A 13,254-nucleotide genomic window follows, 5' to 3' on the forward strand; every position below is an offset into this window, starting at 1 on the left:
ATTTTTTCTTTCGTTATTGTGGGCCAGTTTTCCTTATCATCTATCCATTCCTCATTAGGAATCATAGCAGGGTTTTTAAACGACCTATCTCCTGTAAGTATTCTTAAAATTCAACCTTGTTCTTTATTTAATAAATAAATTTCATACCTAAAGTTATAATTTCGACATCCATTTCGAAAGTTTTGGAAAAACTTCGAACACTACTTACAAAGCTGGTTTCGCGGCCATTTTTAAAATACGGAATAAAATCAAAACGGAATAAAATCAAAGTACAGAATTCGCTCACTAGATGGCGCTTACCAAAAACTACTAACATTTAAAAAATGGGAGGTAACCTCGTACATCGCGTATATCGTTGAAGTTCAAAAAGAGGATCATATGAGCTATATTTCTACACAGAACCTTTCAAATACATCATTACAAGCCAAGGTGTTATGAAAATCGTTGTAATGTTTCCGAGCATCTTCAAAAATGAGTTCTCGATTACAGAAAATTGTGCATTCCAGTCTGACCAAGCTGAAAAGCAACTGCAAATCTTTTAATCCTAATTGGGTGTATTGTATTGGGATTAGAGAGCTGCAGAGAACAAAATATCTGTGTCCGGTCCGTTCCAATTCCTTAACCATAACACTTTTTTTTCGGTTTCCGTTCCGTTTCCATAAAATCGTTCATGAGCTCTTCCGTTTCCGTTCCGTTTCCACAACTCTTTCATTTGCTCTTCCGTTTCCGTTTCCGTTCCGTTTCCACAACTCTTTCATTTGTCTCTTCCGTTTCCGATCCGTTTCCATAACTCTTTCATTTGCTCTTCCGTTTCCGGTCCGTTTCCACAACTTCTTTATTAGCTCTACCGTTTCCGTTCCGTTTTAAAAACTCTTTCATTTGCTCTTCCGTTTCCGGTCCGTTTCCACAACTTCTTTTTTAGCTCTTCCGTTTCCGTTCCGTTTTCGTAATATAGATCTTCCTTCCTTCCGATTTCGTTTTAAGCCGGCGGAAAAGAACGGACTCAGCCGAAAACGGAAAAAATTCCGTTCCGAGTAGCTCTCTAAATTTGGCAATTGTTTATTTTGCATGCAGATGTCACTATGTTTTTAGGGTGAAATAGGGTTGTAAGTCGGAAAATTTTCCGGAAAATGACCGAGCTATATTTTTCCGGAAAATTTTCCGTATTTTTCCGCTACCGGTTTTACAATTAAAAGGTTAAAACTTTAAAATTTTTCAATTGCTTTTCTTTTCAAAACACTCATTATTTTGTTTTAGGTGAATTCGGAGGGGTAAAAAATTGTCCAAGGACACAGAGTCTAGTGACCCCTATTCTCTATAGGAAAAGCTCACTCATTTGCTATCGCTTGCATGCATAGGGTTACTGTTTGCTCTTATGACGGTATAAGGCGTTAGAGAGTCGAGACCTAACCTTTAAGAGACCCAAGTGAAACTAAAATTATCAGGCATAAAGGATAGTCATTGTAAGGGAAACGAGGTGTTATGTTGTTAATGTTATTAAGTTTGGGGGCGTACTATTAGCGTCGAAAAGATTAGCATCGAATGAGAATAGCGTCGAAAATTTTATTTTGAAGCAATAGCACCGAATGGAAGTGAATCGAAAATCTTAGCATCGAATAGAATAGTGTCGAAAGGAATAGCATCGAGGGCGTCAAGCCCGCCATTGGAATAGTGTCGAAAATATTTTAGAAAATTAGGATTAATAGCGAAAGGATTATCGTCGAATTTATGTGAATGAGATTAGTATCGAAAAGATTTGTATTTAAGTAAGCCAATACTTGACATTTGCTCATCAATGAAAAGTAAGCTTTCACAATCACTTTTCTATTCAATTTTCCAGCGTAAAAATCCCCTCTGTCCAGGGTTTTAGAATACCTTGGGCCAATGTGTACCTCTTTGGTAGGATTTTAACACAACCAACACTTGATTCAGATTAATTAGACCACGGGGAGTTCGACAAAAATTGTGAAAATATTCTAAACCCTCCGCAAGTTGGTCAAAAATGTTTTGGAAAATTTGAAAATTGCATATTATTATTGAGACCGTTGACCGCCTAAACGCGTTCTGCACTCAATCTTGAAAAATTACTAGGGGAAAAACATAATAACAAGGGCTCGCGACGGAAATATAGCTATGAAATTTTAAACACCCGCTGAAACATTTACAATTTTCATATCACGATAGAAAAATATTTTGAAGAAAGCTCCACTTTTAAAAGTAAACAATATTTTGGAGAGACGTAATATTATTTCGAAACGTAAATGAAGATAAATATATTTTGGAAAAGGCATAATATTATTCGGAAAACTAACTCAAGGTAAACATCCATATTTAGGAAAAGGCATAATATTATTTGGGAAATAAATGAAGATAATCAAAAATATTTTGGAAAAGGCGTAATATTATTTGGAAATAAATGAAGATAAACCTCAATATTTTGGAAAAGGCGTAATATTATTTGGGAAATATATGAAGATAAACAACAGTATTTTGGAAAAGCTGTAATATTATTTGGGAAACTAAATAAATGAATATATCAAAATTTTGGAAAAGGTATAACAATATTTGGGAAGTAATTGAAGAGAAACAACAAAATTTTGGAAAAGGCGTAATATTATTTCAAAACGTACATGAAGATAAACAACAATATTTTGGAAAAGGCGTAACATAATTTGGGAAGTAAATTAAGGTAAACAATATTTTGGAAAAGGCGTAATATTATTAGGGAAATATATATGAAGATAAACAACAATATTTTGGGAAAGGCGTATTATTATTTAGGAAATATATTAAGATAAACGTCAATATTTTGGAAAAGGCGTGATATTATTTCGAAACGTACATGAAGATAAACAACAATATTTTGGAAAAGACGTAATATTATTCGAGAAATATTTGAAAATAAACAACAATATTTTGGAAAAGGCGTAATATTATTTGGGAAATATATGAAGATAAACAACAATATTTTGGAAAAGACGTAATATTATTCGAGAAATATTTGAAAATAAACAACAATATTTTGAAAAAGGCGTAATATTATTTGGGAAATATATGAAGATAAACAACAATATTTTGGAAAAGACGTAATATTATTTAGGAAACTAAATAAATGAAAATATCAAATTTTGGAAAAGGTATAATATTATTTGGGAAGTAAATGAAGATAACAAACAAAATTTTGGAAAAGGCGTGATATTATTTCGAAACGTACATGAAGATAAACAACAATATTTTGGAATAGGCGAAACATAATTTGGGAAGAAAATTAAGATAAACATCAATATTTTGGAAAAGGCATAAGATTGTTTGGGAAGTAATTGAAACATTTTTCAGAAATATTTTTCCCAATTAAAATTACACCTATTTCAAAATTTTCTTGTTTATCTTCATTTACTTTTCGAAATAATATTACGCCTTTGCAAAATTTTGTTGTTTATCTTCATTACCTTTCGAAATAATTTACGCAGGTGTTTAAAATTTCATAGATTTATTTCCGTCGCGAGTCTTTTGTTATTATGTTTACCCCCTAGAATTTTTCAAGATTGAGAGCAGAACGCGTTATGGCGCTCAGCGGTCTTAATGGTGGTAAGTACATGCAATTTTGAAAATTTCAAAACGTTTTTGATCAACTTTCGGCTGTTTAGAATTTGTTCACTTCGTTTTTCGAACTCCTCGTGGTCTAATTAATCAGAATGAAGTAAAATCCTACCAATTCTTGGTCTAATTACGTCACTTTTTAAGGTAATTTAGGCAAGCTTTCATTTGTTTAATGAGGACTCAACGTCATTAAAAGCGACGTTGTTGTTATCCATCCTATTACATAATTGAGAATAAATAACCTGAACCTAACCTCACCTCATCTGAAACTAACCGAACCAAGCCTAACCTCAACCTAACCAAACCTAATAAGCCACTTACCCATCACAAGCCATGTTTCGACTATAATGACGTACGACATAGTTCCGTGTCGACCGTATTCCGATTTTGTTATTTTCATCCTCATTCCATTCGATACTAATCAAATTTGTCAAAATGTGGTTCGCTGCTAATCCTAAGAAAGCGAATTTTTTCGACTTTAAGGACGTTCGATACAATTCCTTTCGACTCTAGGTTAAATTTGTAAATTGAAGGAGCAACTCTCTATTCGACATTAATCCATTCGATACTATTATGCGACCCCTTAAGTTTGTTAACCCTGTTTAAAGTCACAAATTATGGGAAAATCAACCACTAATATTTGGTGGTACTTTAATAAATCTACTAAAGATGGCAAAATAACTGGAGAATGTTTTAAATCTTTAAAAGTTAGATAAATTGACTCAAAGCTCACATAATTGCTAGTTTTATATTTTTCCGATTAGCGGAAAATTTTCCGTGAAGAGGAAAATTTTCCGCGTTTTATTTTTCCGGAAAATTTACAACCCTAGCCGGTGAAATATTTGTGGGTTTTAGTGCATTCTTTGTCAGGGTTTCCAAAGCTAGACTTCTTTTTCAAAAATTTCCCTCTCTGAATGTACCAGGTTTTTCCCTAATGTCTTTAGTCATTAAATTTCCCTAATTATACCGTCTACAGTAATTAATTTCCCCTTAAATACCGTCTAGAGTAATTAATTTCCCCTTAAATACCGTCTACAGTAATTAATTTTCCCTAATTATACCGTCTACAGTAATTAATTTCCCCTTAAATACCGTCTACAGTAATTAATTTTCCCTAATTATACCGTCTAAAGTAATTAGTTTTCTCTTAAATACCGTCCTAAAGTCGTTAATTTTCCATAATTATACCGTCTATAGTCATTAATTATTCCCTAATTATACCGTCTATAGTCATTAATTATTCCCTAATTATACCGTCTACACTCTATAGTCTTTATTCTTTCCCTAATTATACCGTCTACACTCTTTAGTCATTAATTATTCCCTAATTATACCGTCTACACTCTATAGTCTTTATTCTTTCCTTAATTATACCGTCTACACTCTATAGTCTTTATTCTTTCCCTAATTATAGCGTCTACACTCTATAGTCTTTATTCTTTCCCTAATTACCGACCCATGGTCATTATTTCTAATTGTCAATTTTAATTGGACACTTTAATTTGTTAATGTAGGAAAGTCAGTTAAATAATGAATTGCGTAAATAAACCAGTACCCAAGCCAGTAATATTAAATTCACTAATTTTCTTAATTAGGGGAAAAAACAACCTTAAAAACTACATACGTAATGAATTATTTAGGCTTTCAAGAGCAAAAAAGATGTCTGAGAATTTTTTTGGGGTTCTTGCTAAACGGTTCCGCATTTTGCTGGGGAAATTATTACTAGACTCCTAGAGCCTCTGTTACCTAGTCTAGCACACGCGAACGAAAACAAGCGGGAAAATTAATTTACGTCATTTATCACGTGAATATTCTCGCGTTCTTTATTGGCTATTGAACCATCCGAGATGATCCGACTTCAGTCTGCCGGACTCAAGTCGGAAGCCGGAGCGAAAAAATCGGGTGTGCGGCTTTGCGCATCAACTTTCTAAAAACAATTTACGGATAGATTTATTTCTCTCGTGCATTTTTGACCTCCGCGAATAAGCTGGCTTAAATTTTTCAATTTAAATCTGAATTTTACAAAAAATTTAATAAATTCATCATGGCATCTGGTTCTGCATCTAATACAGCTGAAAAAATAACGAAAGCGTGGCTTCAAAATTTGTTGGACACCGAAAGCGAAAGAGTTGGCTTAATTGAAAAAGAAAAGGGATCTCCCCTATTTTCTAAATTTTTTCGTTGTCAAGTTGATGGAGAACTTCTTAATTTCGTGGTTTGTAAGGAGTGTAAAAGTGTGGTAACTTATGTCTCCAAAAATGGAACCAGTACGCTCAAGAACCATAAATGTCTATCCAAAGGACGCATTCAAACTCCTGCAATGGTTTATGGAAGAGACAACGAAGGAAAAATTCAAACTAAGGTAATGTTTTTACAATTGTAAAATGTAAATCTGCTCGTGCGATTATACATCATAACTGGCGTATGTATAGTATCTTTGAATTTTAATCTGATCTGATACGTATATTCATATATTGGTTCAGTTAAAAAGTGGCGCCTGTCAAATTTCCCAGTTATATGGATTACACGCATAGTCGCATACATAACCTAGCTAATAAATAACTTACATTTAATTAATCGGTCTTTTAGCAACTTGTCATCCAAAATTTAACATGAAAATATGCTTTCCCTCTGACATTTTGGGCGATTTCATGTTGCTGAAAGACTATAATGAAACTAACAATTAACAGTGATTAGAAATTGTAATATGTTAGATGACTGAACTTATAGAACGAAAGGTGCCGGACTCTGCCAAAAAAAAGTTCTCTCTAAAGCAGTAGATTTCGCTGCAAAGCCAAAGGACCTAAGGCCTATTCGTGTGTTGGATGGAGATGGATTTCTTGATTTATCTCAAGAATTAATTAAGATTGGTGCCACATATGGTTCAGTCGATGCGAGGAAGCTTCACCCTCATTCCACAACTGTCAGCAGACAGGGACCGTCCATAAACTACGTCACACTCTTATGGGGGGAGGGGGTTTGTAAGTTCGTGACGGTCCGTGACAAGGGGGGAGGGAGGGGTTCTTCGGTGTGTGGCGTCACATTTAACATTAATTTTAGAACGAGGCAAATTGGCTCCCTTTTGTAGAAGAAAAAACACAAAGTCCACCCTAGGAACGATTTCTTCAATAATTTAACCAAATTTATATATCTTCATCGCTTAAATAGTAGATACTTTAAGCAATGATCTACTACCAGACATGGGCGAACCCCCAGCCTCTCCCACTCGCACTCCTCAAAATTTTTTAGCAGGGAACGAGCATCTCACTCCAACTGGTTTTCCATAGTAGGCCTTTCAGTAAACCTCGCTCCTTTCCCAAACAAAACATCATATTAACTTTTCACTCCTCTCACTGCTCATTTTCTTTCGTAGTTTTATCACACCTCCTCTCATCTCAATTAAGATAAAATTAAAAAAAATTCACTCCTCTCACTACTCATTTTTTCTCGTATTGGACCTCCTCTCACCTCTTATTATGTAAAATGTTTTCCAAGACTTAATCCACTCATCTCTCTCAATCTAAAATATTTTTCAGACCTCATCCTTTCATCATTATTTAGTAATTCATATAAATAGTTCAAATTTTGACTTATATAGTGAAAGGAGTGAAAAATATGAAAATTACTCCGGTACTTTCAGAGCCTCACCTACACGGTCGTAAGTTCGCAACTTAACTCTCCCACTTCATTTCATCTAATAAATCTATCTAGTTTGCCAGGGTTTCATACACTACAAGCCTAGCAACGCTCCTCGAACATTCTCGAAGTTTTGTTTCAGCCAATAAGCATTCGTATTTCACTAGACCGATTCAGACAAGCAGAGGGAGGGAACCCAGACAGTCACATGACTATTTCAATACACAGCTGTCAGTTTTGTTTCTCTATTTACCTTCCTACCCCCTAGTCGCCCAAACCCCCATCGAGATACTGTGGAAAGTTTTTTATTTTCACCCCACTCCAAAGGCGAGAAGGAGAGAACCCCTCTCCCAAAATATTTTTCCTCCCACTCACCTCTCACACTCAAGAGCCATTGTGAAACGCATAGTTTTCAAACTAACCCCCTTTTACACCCCTCTTACACCGCCCGTAAAAACTCGCGCTCTTTTAATATAGGTTTTTCGAGTAGGCAAAGAGGTTCACTCCAATGTTTCATGATATTACAGTGTTGCGCTCATTTTCTTGCCTATTGTTTTGTTAAAGGCCTACCACTCCCACTCACCCTACACTCACAATAGTATAATTTCTGAGTCTCTCCTCTCAAAACGCTCATTTCACTCCAAAAGGAGAGGAGAGCGCCCATGTCTGTCTACTACTTACGCGTACGTGTAGCCAATTTAAACAGCGCACTTAAAATAAACAGACCAGTTCATTGCAGATCTAGCTTACACGTTTGTACGCGTTAGGACTGCTAAATACGCGTAGTGTCACCTTAAACTCCCTAAAGCTCAACCAGAAGCTCACGATATTTGCAAAAGCTTAAAAACGGAAGTGAACTTTGAATTTCAAGCCGAGAGAAATATTTCTGAGTGGACATATTTCTGTTAAGACAAATCATAGTGCGTATGGGAGGGGGGTTAAAGAAATGTGACATGGTTTTTAGGGGAGGGGTCTGAGAAAACGTGACGAAGCGTGATCTGGGGGGACGGGGGGGTCAGAAAATGCCTTTTTTAACGTGACGTAGTTTATGGATGGTCCCACACGTGGAAGATATATACAACTCAAAAAAGGCTATTCTTATTGGCAAGCTTGCCAAAGTTAAATACATGGGTATTACCTCTGACATTTGGACCGACGATTACAAGAAGCAAAACTATTTATCAGCCACAGCTCATTATTGACAGAAGATTTTTGTTTGGAAAATTACGTGCTAGCCACAAAACCAATTTCTGAAAAAAAATCTGCGGATTTACAGCGAGCAATGACAGAAATCCTTACTGAGTTTAACATACCTGAAGACGAAAAAGAAGTTTGCTTTGTAACGGACGGTGCTTCAAACATGGTAGCTGCATTTTCTCATAACCAACGACGTCTTTGGTGCTCTTGCCATCAATTGAACATCAAACTTTGCCATATTTTTGAATCCAAAACTTCGCAAAATTTGTTACCAGATACGACTAATCTATTGAGCAAAGCAAAAGCCCTTGTTACTCATTTTAATAGAGCTGACCTCCAAAAGAAAGTTTCGAAAATTTTAAAACAAGAATGTCTAACTCGATGGAACTCTAAAGTTGCAATGCTGGAATCAATTGAAGAAGCCTACATAGACATAGAAAATATCTTATCTGATCGACGTGAGCGTAACGAATCGAGCCGTCTTTTATATTCTATCGATCGTTCTTTGATGCGACAATTAATTAAGTTGTTGAAACCTTTCGAAATTGCCACTGCGGAATTGTCAAAGGATAAAGCTCCAACAATACATCTATTTATCCCGTGGAAACAAAAACTCTTAGATCATTGCGACGTTATTACCTCCGAAGATGAGCATATCGAAATTACCAAAGTAAATATATCTTAAAAAATTATAATTTAAAAACCAACGCATGACACTTAAACATGTTTCATAATTGCTTTAGTGTCGAGAGATGCTAAAAAAGAGCTATCTTTGCTTGATATCCACGAGTTACACCGAAGAAGTGTAGCTTTAAATCCAAGAATGAAATCCATGAAGTTGCTATCCTCAAATGAAAAAGGCAACGTTACGTCATACCTTATCTCCTTGTGTAACAATGATTAGGTGGGAAACCAAGAACCGGAGTTACATGACCACGAGCCACCCAATAAACGAGCGTACACTGGTGTACTGGCAGATTATTGTGATGATTTAAATGAAGGAGAGGAGGAGATAGGCGAGTACGAAAAGTATATGAAAGAGAAGCCTCCGCGGTCGGATGATATTCTTGCGTGGTGGAGAGAAAAAATGGGTGAGTTCCCGAAATTGGCGGAAGAAGCCAGAAAAGTGCTGTCTTATCCTGCTTCAAGCGTCTATAGTGAAAGACTGTTTAGTAGTTCAGGCCGCGTTCTCCAGGAAAGAAGAACTAACCTGAAACCTGATACAATTGACAAACTTTTGTTTCTAAAATATAATTCTTGAAATTATGTTTTCTGCGTGTACTTCCTTAGTTTCATATAATCTTAAATGTAAAATAAAAGAATTTTGGAAAGCAGGAAATATTGTCAATTATTAAACCAATTTACAGCTTAGCGAATGCGATACCGAAAGTCGGCATTTAACCACAGAACGTAAACGGACCAAAAATAATCAAGCGAAAACGTAGTGGAACGAAAATGGATGCAATTAAACAATTTGGAATCAAATCGAAAAAAAGACCCCTTATAAAAATCTTCTTAAGAACTCGTAAGAAAATTCCTTGGGAAATCCTTAAGGCGTTCTTTAGGAAATTGGGGAATATCGGCCTCTTTTTCTTTGGAAATTACTTTGGAAATATCTTTGGAATTTTCTTGCTAAATATCTTTGGAAATTTCTTGGGAAATATCTTTGGAATTTTCATGGGAAATATCTTTGGAATTTCCTTGGGAAATGTCTTTGGAATTTCCTTGGGAAATGTCTTTGGAATTTCCTTGGGAAATGTCTTTGGAATTTCCTTGGGAAATATCTTTGGAATTTCCTTGGGAAATGTCTTTGGAATTTACTTAGGAAATGTCTTTGGAAATATCTTGGGTAAATATCTTTGGAATTTTCTTGGGAAATGTCTTTGGAATTTACTTAGGAAATGTCTTTGGAAATATCTTGGGTAAATTTCTTTGGAATTGTCTTGGGAAATGTCTTTGGAATTTACTTTGGAAATGTCTTTGGAATTTTCGTGGGAAATATACAGGGTGTATCTGAAATGGACGTAGGAGCGGAAGTATTTGTGTTCCTGGGGCCAATATAAGGCGAAACTGTTCTATGACATTTTGTCGTAAGCCAACCCATTTGGAAGTTACTTGAACCTAACACTTGCTAGTTTGCATAAATCACAGCATGTTGACTTCGTCTAAAACAGTAGGAATTAAGTTCAAGATAGGATGATTATTGCAAATTAGTGGTTGCCAGCTAAAAGAAAAAAAGCCTCATAGCCATAGAGTTGATAGTAAATTTTTAAGGAGTAGAAAGTTGTACAGTTGGTGACTCATAAAAGAACATCAATGTAAAACAACATGTTACGATTTAGTGTGTTGAAACAACTGACCGAAACTAACGGTAATCTTACAGCGATAAGTAGCGCAAACTAATAAGGAACACCGACATTTTGCTTCATTCTTCAAACAATCGAAAGGTTGCATTTGGTTTAAAGATTAGGTTAATGTTGCAACTTATCGAAATCGGTATTCGTGAATAAATGTTAGTGGGCGAATGTTTGGGATGGGATGTTGGGCAACGCCTGTTAAAACTGAGCAGTAAAATGCATAATTTGCAAAATTTAACCCTTATAAAAATCAACAAATACTGATGAAACCTAAATGATGAAAATGAATTAAAACTTTTTATGGTTCAAAGTGACCAAAAAAGGGAACATTCCTTTCTCCAAAAAATTACAGTAAGGGAGTAATGGCATTTTTCTTGGTGCCTCACCCGTAACAAATTAGGTACGCTATGATGAATAGCGTACTTAGGAATGGGCTTCATAAAACCTAGCATTCCTTCTCAAGCTCACACACTACTAACTTATTCAAGAATGGGTTGAAACGCTCGTGATTGGCCTACACTGATTACGAGGTACCACCAAAAGTAATAGCAGAGAAAAAATTTTAAGAAGAAATTTTCGTTCTTCACCTCGGAACCGAACGGATGACCGCAAATAAAACTAAAGAAAATTTGAGAAAAAACCAAAAGTGTAGGGTTAACTTAAAACTAAGAAAAAACTTCGCAAATAAATTAATAAACGATTAAACCTTAGTAGATTTGCAGACCACCCTAAAACTTTAGACTTATGACGTTTACAAACTGGTAGCAATCTGCCAGCGTTGAGAACGAAAGGAGACATACGTGCAATGCGAGATGCAATGTAATGTACCCATAAGAAAATGTACATTCTTACTCCTTAGAATTATTCTATGAAAATTGCCATTAAAAACGGTAAAAAAGCTACTTCTTTTAAAGGTTCAAAGTGTTTTAAAGCATGTAAAATTTTTTTACTACTTTAATGGAAGCAAGACGTCGCCGGATATGTAGTCTTGTACACAAACCAATATAAACGCTTTTACAACCTTTCGATTGTTTGAAGAATGAAGCAAAATGTCAGTGTTCCTTATTAGTTTCCGCTAGTTATCGCTGTCAGTTTCCCGTTAGTATCGGTCAGTTGTTTCAACAAACTAATCGTAACATGTTGTTTTACAATGATGTTCGTTATGAGTCACCAACTGTACAACTTTCTACTCCTTAAAAATTTACTCTATGGCTATGAGGCTTTTTTTGTTTTAGCTGGCAACCACTAATTTGCAATAATTATCCTATCTTGAACTTAATTCCTACTGTTTTAGACGAAGTCAACATGCTGTGATTTATGCAAACTAGCAAGGGCTAGGTTCAAGTAACTTCCAAATGGGTTGGCGTACGACAAAATGTCATAGAACAGTTTCGCCTTATATTGGCCCCAGGAACCCAAATTATTCCGCTCCTACGTCCATTTCAGATACACCCTGTATAGAGAAGTGGTAAATTAATTTAGCCACTTGAAACGAGGATAGTTCTTACATGCAGAACCATATCCCAATACAGGAGGTGTAGTTCATATATGCTGAACTACACCCCGTATAGCGAGCTAAGATCTCGCATGCAGTGTGAAACTGCTTATAAAGTCAGTCATTTTATCGACTTAAAACATCCGTAAACGGCAGAAAGTTTTAACCTTGTGCAACTGTATGGGGTACTAAGTGGGTTTTGGAGGCTTTAACGGCCAAGCAGTAAATACAGACGTTGTTGTTAAATTTAATAATGTATAATCACTGAAAGTTGTTTGAGTATCAGAAACGCGTTTAAGCTAATTTTCTCTACTATGTTTTTAAAAAAATATTTATTTTGGACTCTAATTACGCTCGAAATAAAGATAAAACGTGCCATAAGAGAATTAATCAAAAATTCCGACTGACAGCTTATACTCCCTGTAAATCTAAATATAACGATTTTAATTACTCTTATTTTACTTTTAATCTATTTTATCCATAACATCAACACCTCACGGATTATTAAAGGCAAAAAAATAAAAAAAGGTAAATATAACAATCCATTTCAGCGCTTGCTGAGCCTTAGCTACGGGACAAGCCTTCGTGAAACGTTTTTTTTTTTTTTAAACCATCAAGTTAATGTCTATCTAGTAAAACTTTAGCTAAACAATTTGGGTAAAATATTTTGAGATAATTATATGAAAAGCATAATTGCAATATATCTGGCCCTTTGAAATTCATCTCTAAAATTCTTGACTTATTTCGTTGGAAAGTAAACCTTCTCTGGAAATTCATCTGTAGAATTCTTATCGAATTTCTTTGGGAAATAAACCCTAGACTTTCTTTGGAAATTGATCTCAAGAATTCCTAAAGAATTTCGTTGGAAAATATTCCCTAGACGTTCTTAGGAAATTTATCTCTAGAACTTCTAAAGAATTTCTTTAGAAAATAATCCCAAGACATTCTTAGGAAATTTATCTCTAGAAC

The 13,254-nt window shown here is 35.1% G+C and overlaps 1 protein-coding gene across 1 annotated transcript; it reads left to right on the top strand.

Moving 5' to 3' along the window:
* Positions 1–5,644: 5,644 nt before the first annotated feature.
* LOC149623888 (E3 SUMO-protein ligase ZBED1-like) lies at positions 5,645–9,694 on the top strand. The gene is made up of 3 exons (XM_089852238.1): positions 5,645–5,962; positions 8,513–9,103; positions 9,338–9,694. Exons 1-3 carry the CDS (start codon positions 5,645–5,647, stop codon positions 9,692–9,694), a joined length of 1,266 nt encoding a protein of 421 aa, XP_089708364.1.
* Positions 9,695–13,254: the final 3,560 nt, after the last annotated feature.

Source organism: Phalangium opilio, unplaced genomic scaffold, assembly GCF_054372755.1.
Source record: "Phalangium opilio isolate 3A_F unplaced genomic scaffold, DU_Popi_V2 ptg000106l_1, whole genome shotgun sequence".
NCBI classification, from domain to species: domain Eukaryota; kingdom Metazoa; phylum Arthropoda; class Arachnida; order Opiliones; family Phalangiidae; genus Phalangium; species Phalangium opilio.

What these genes read in the sequence shown, in the direction of transcription:
- LOC149623888 (XM_089852238.1), top strand. Translation starts at nt 5,645, where the DNA reads ATGGCATCTGGTTCTGCATCTAATACAGCTGAAAAAATAACGAAAGCG. An exon ending in AAGGAAAAATTCAAACTAAG is followed by an intron (nt 5,963 to 8,512) that starts GTAATGTTTTTA and finishes GCGGATTTACAG; the next exon opens with CGAGCAATGACAGAAATCCT. An exon ending in AGCATATCGAAATTACCAAA is followed by an intron (nt 9,104 to 9,337) that starts GTAAATATATCT and finishes AACAATGATTAG; the next exon opens with GTGGGAAACCAAGAACCGGA.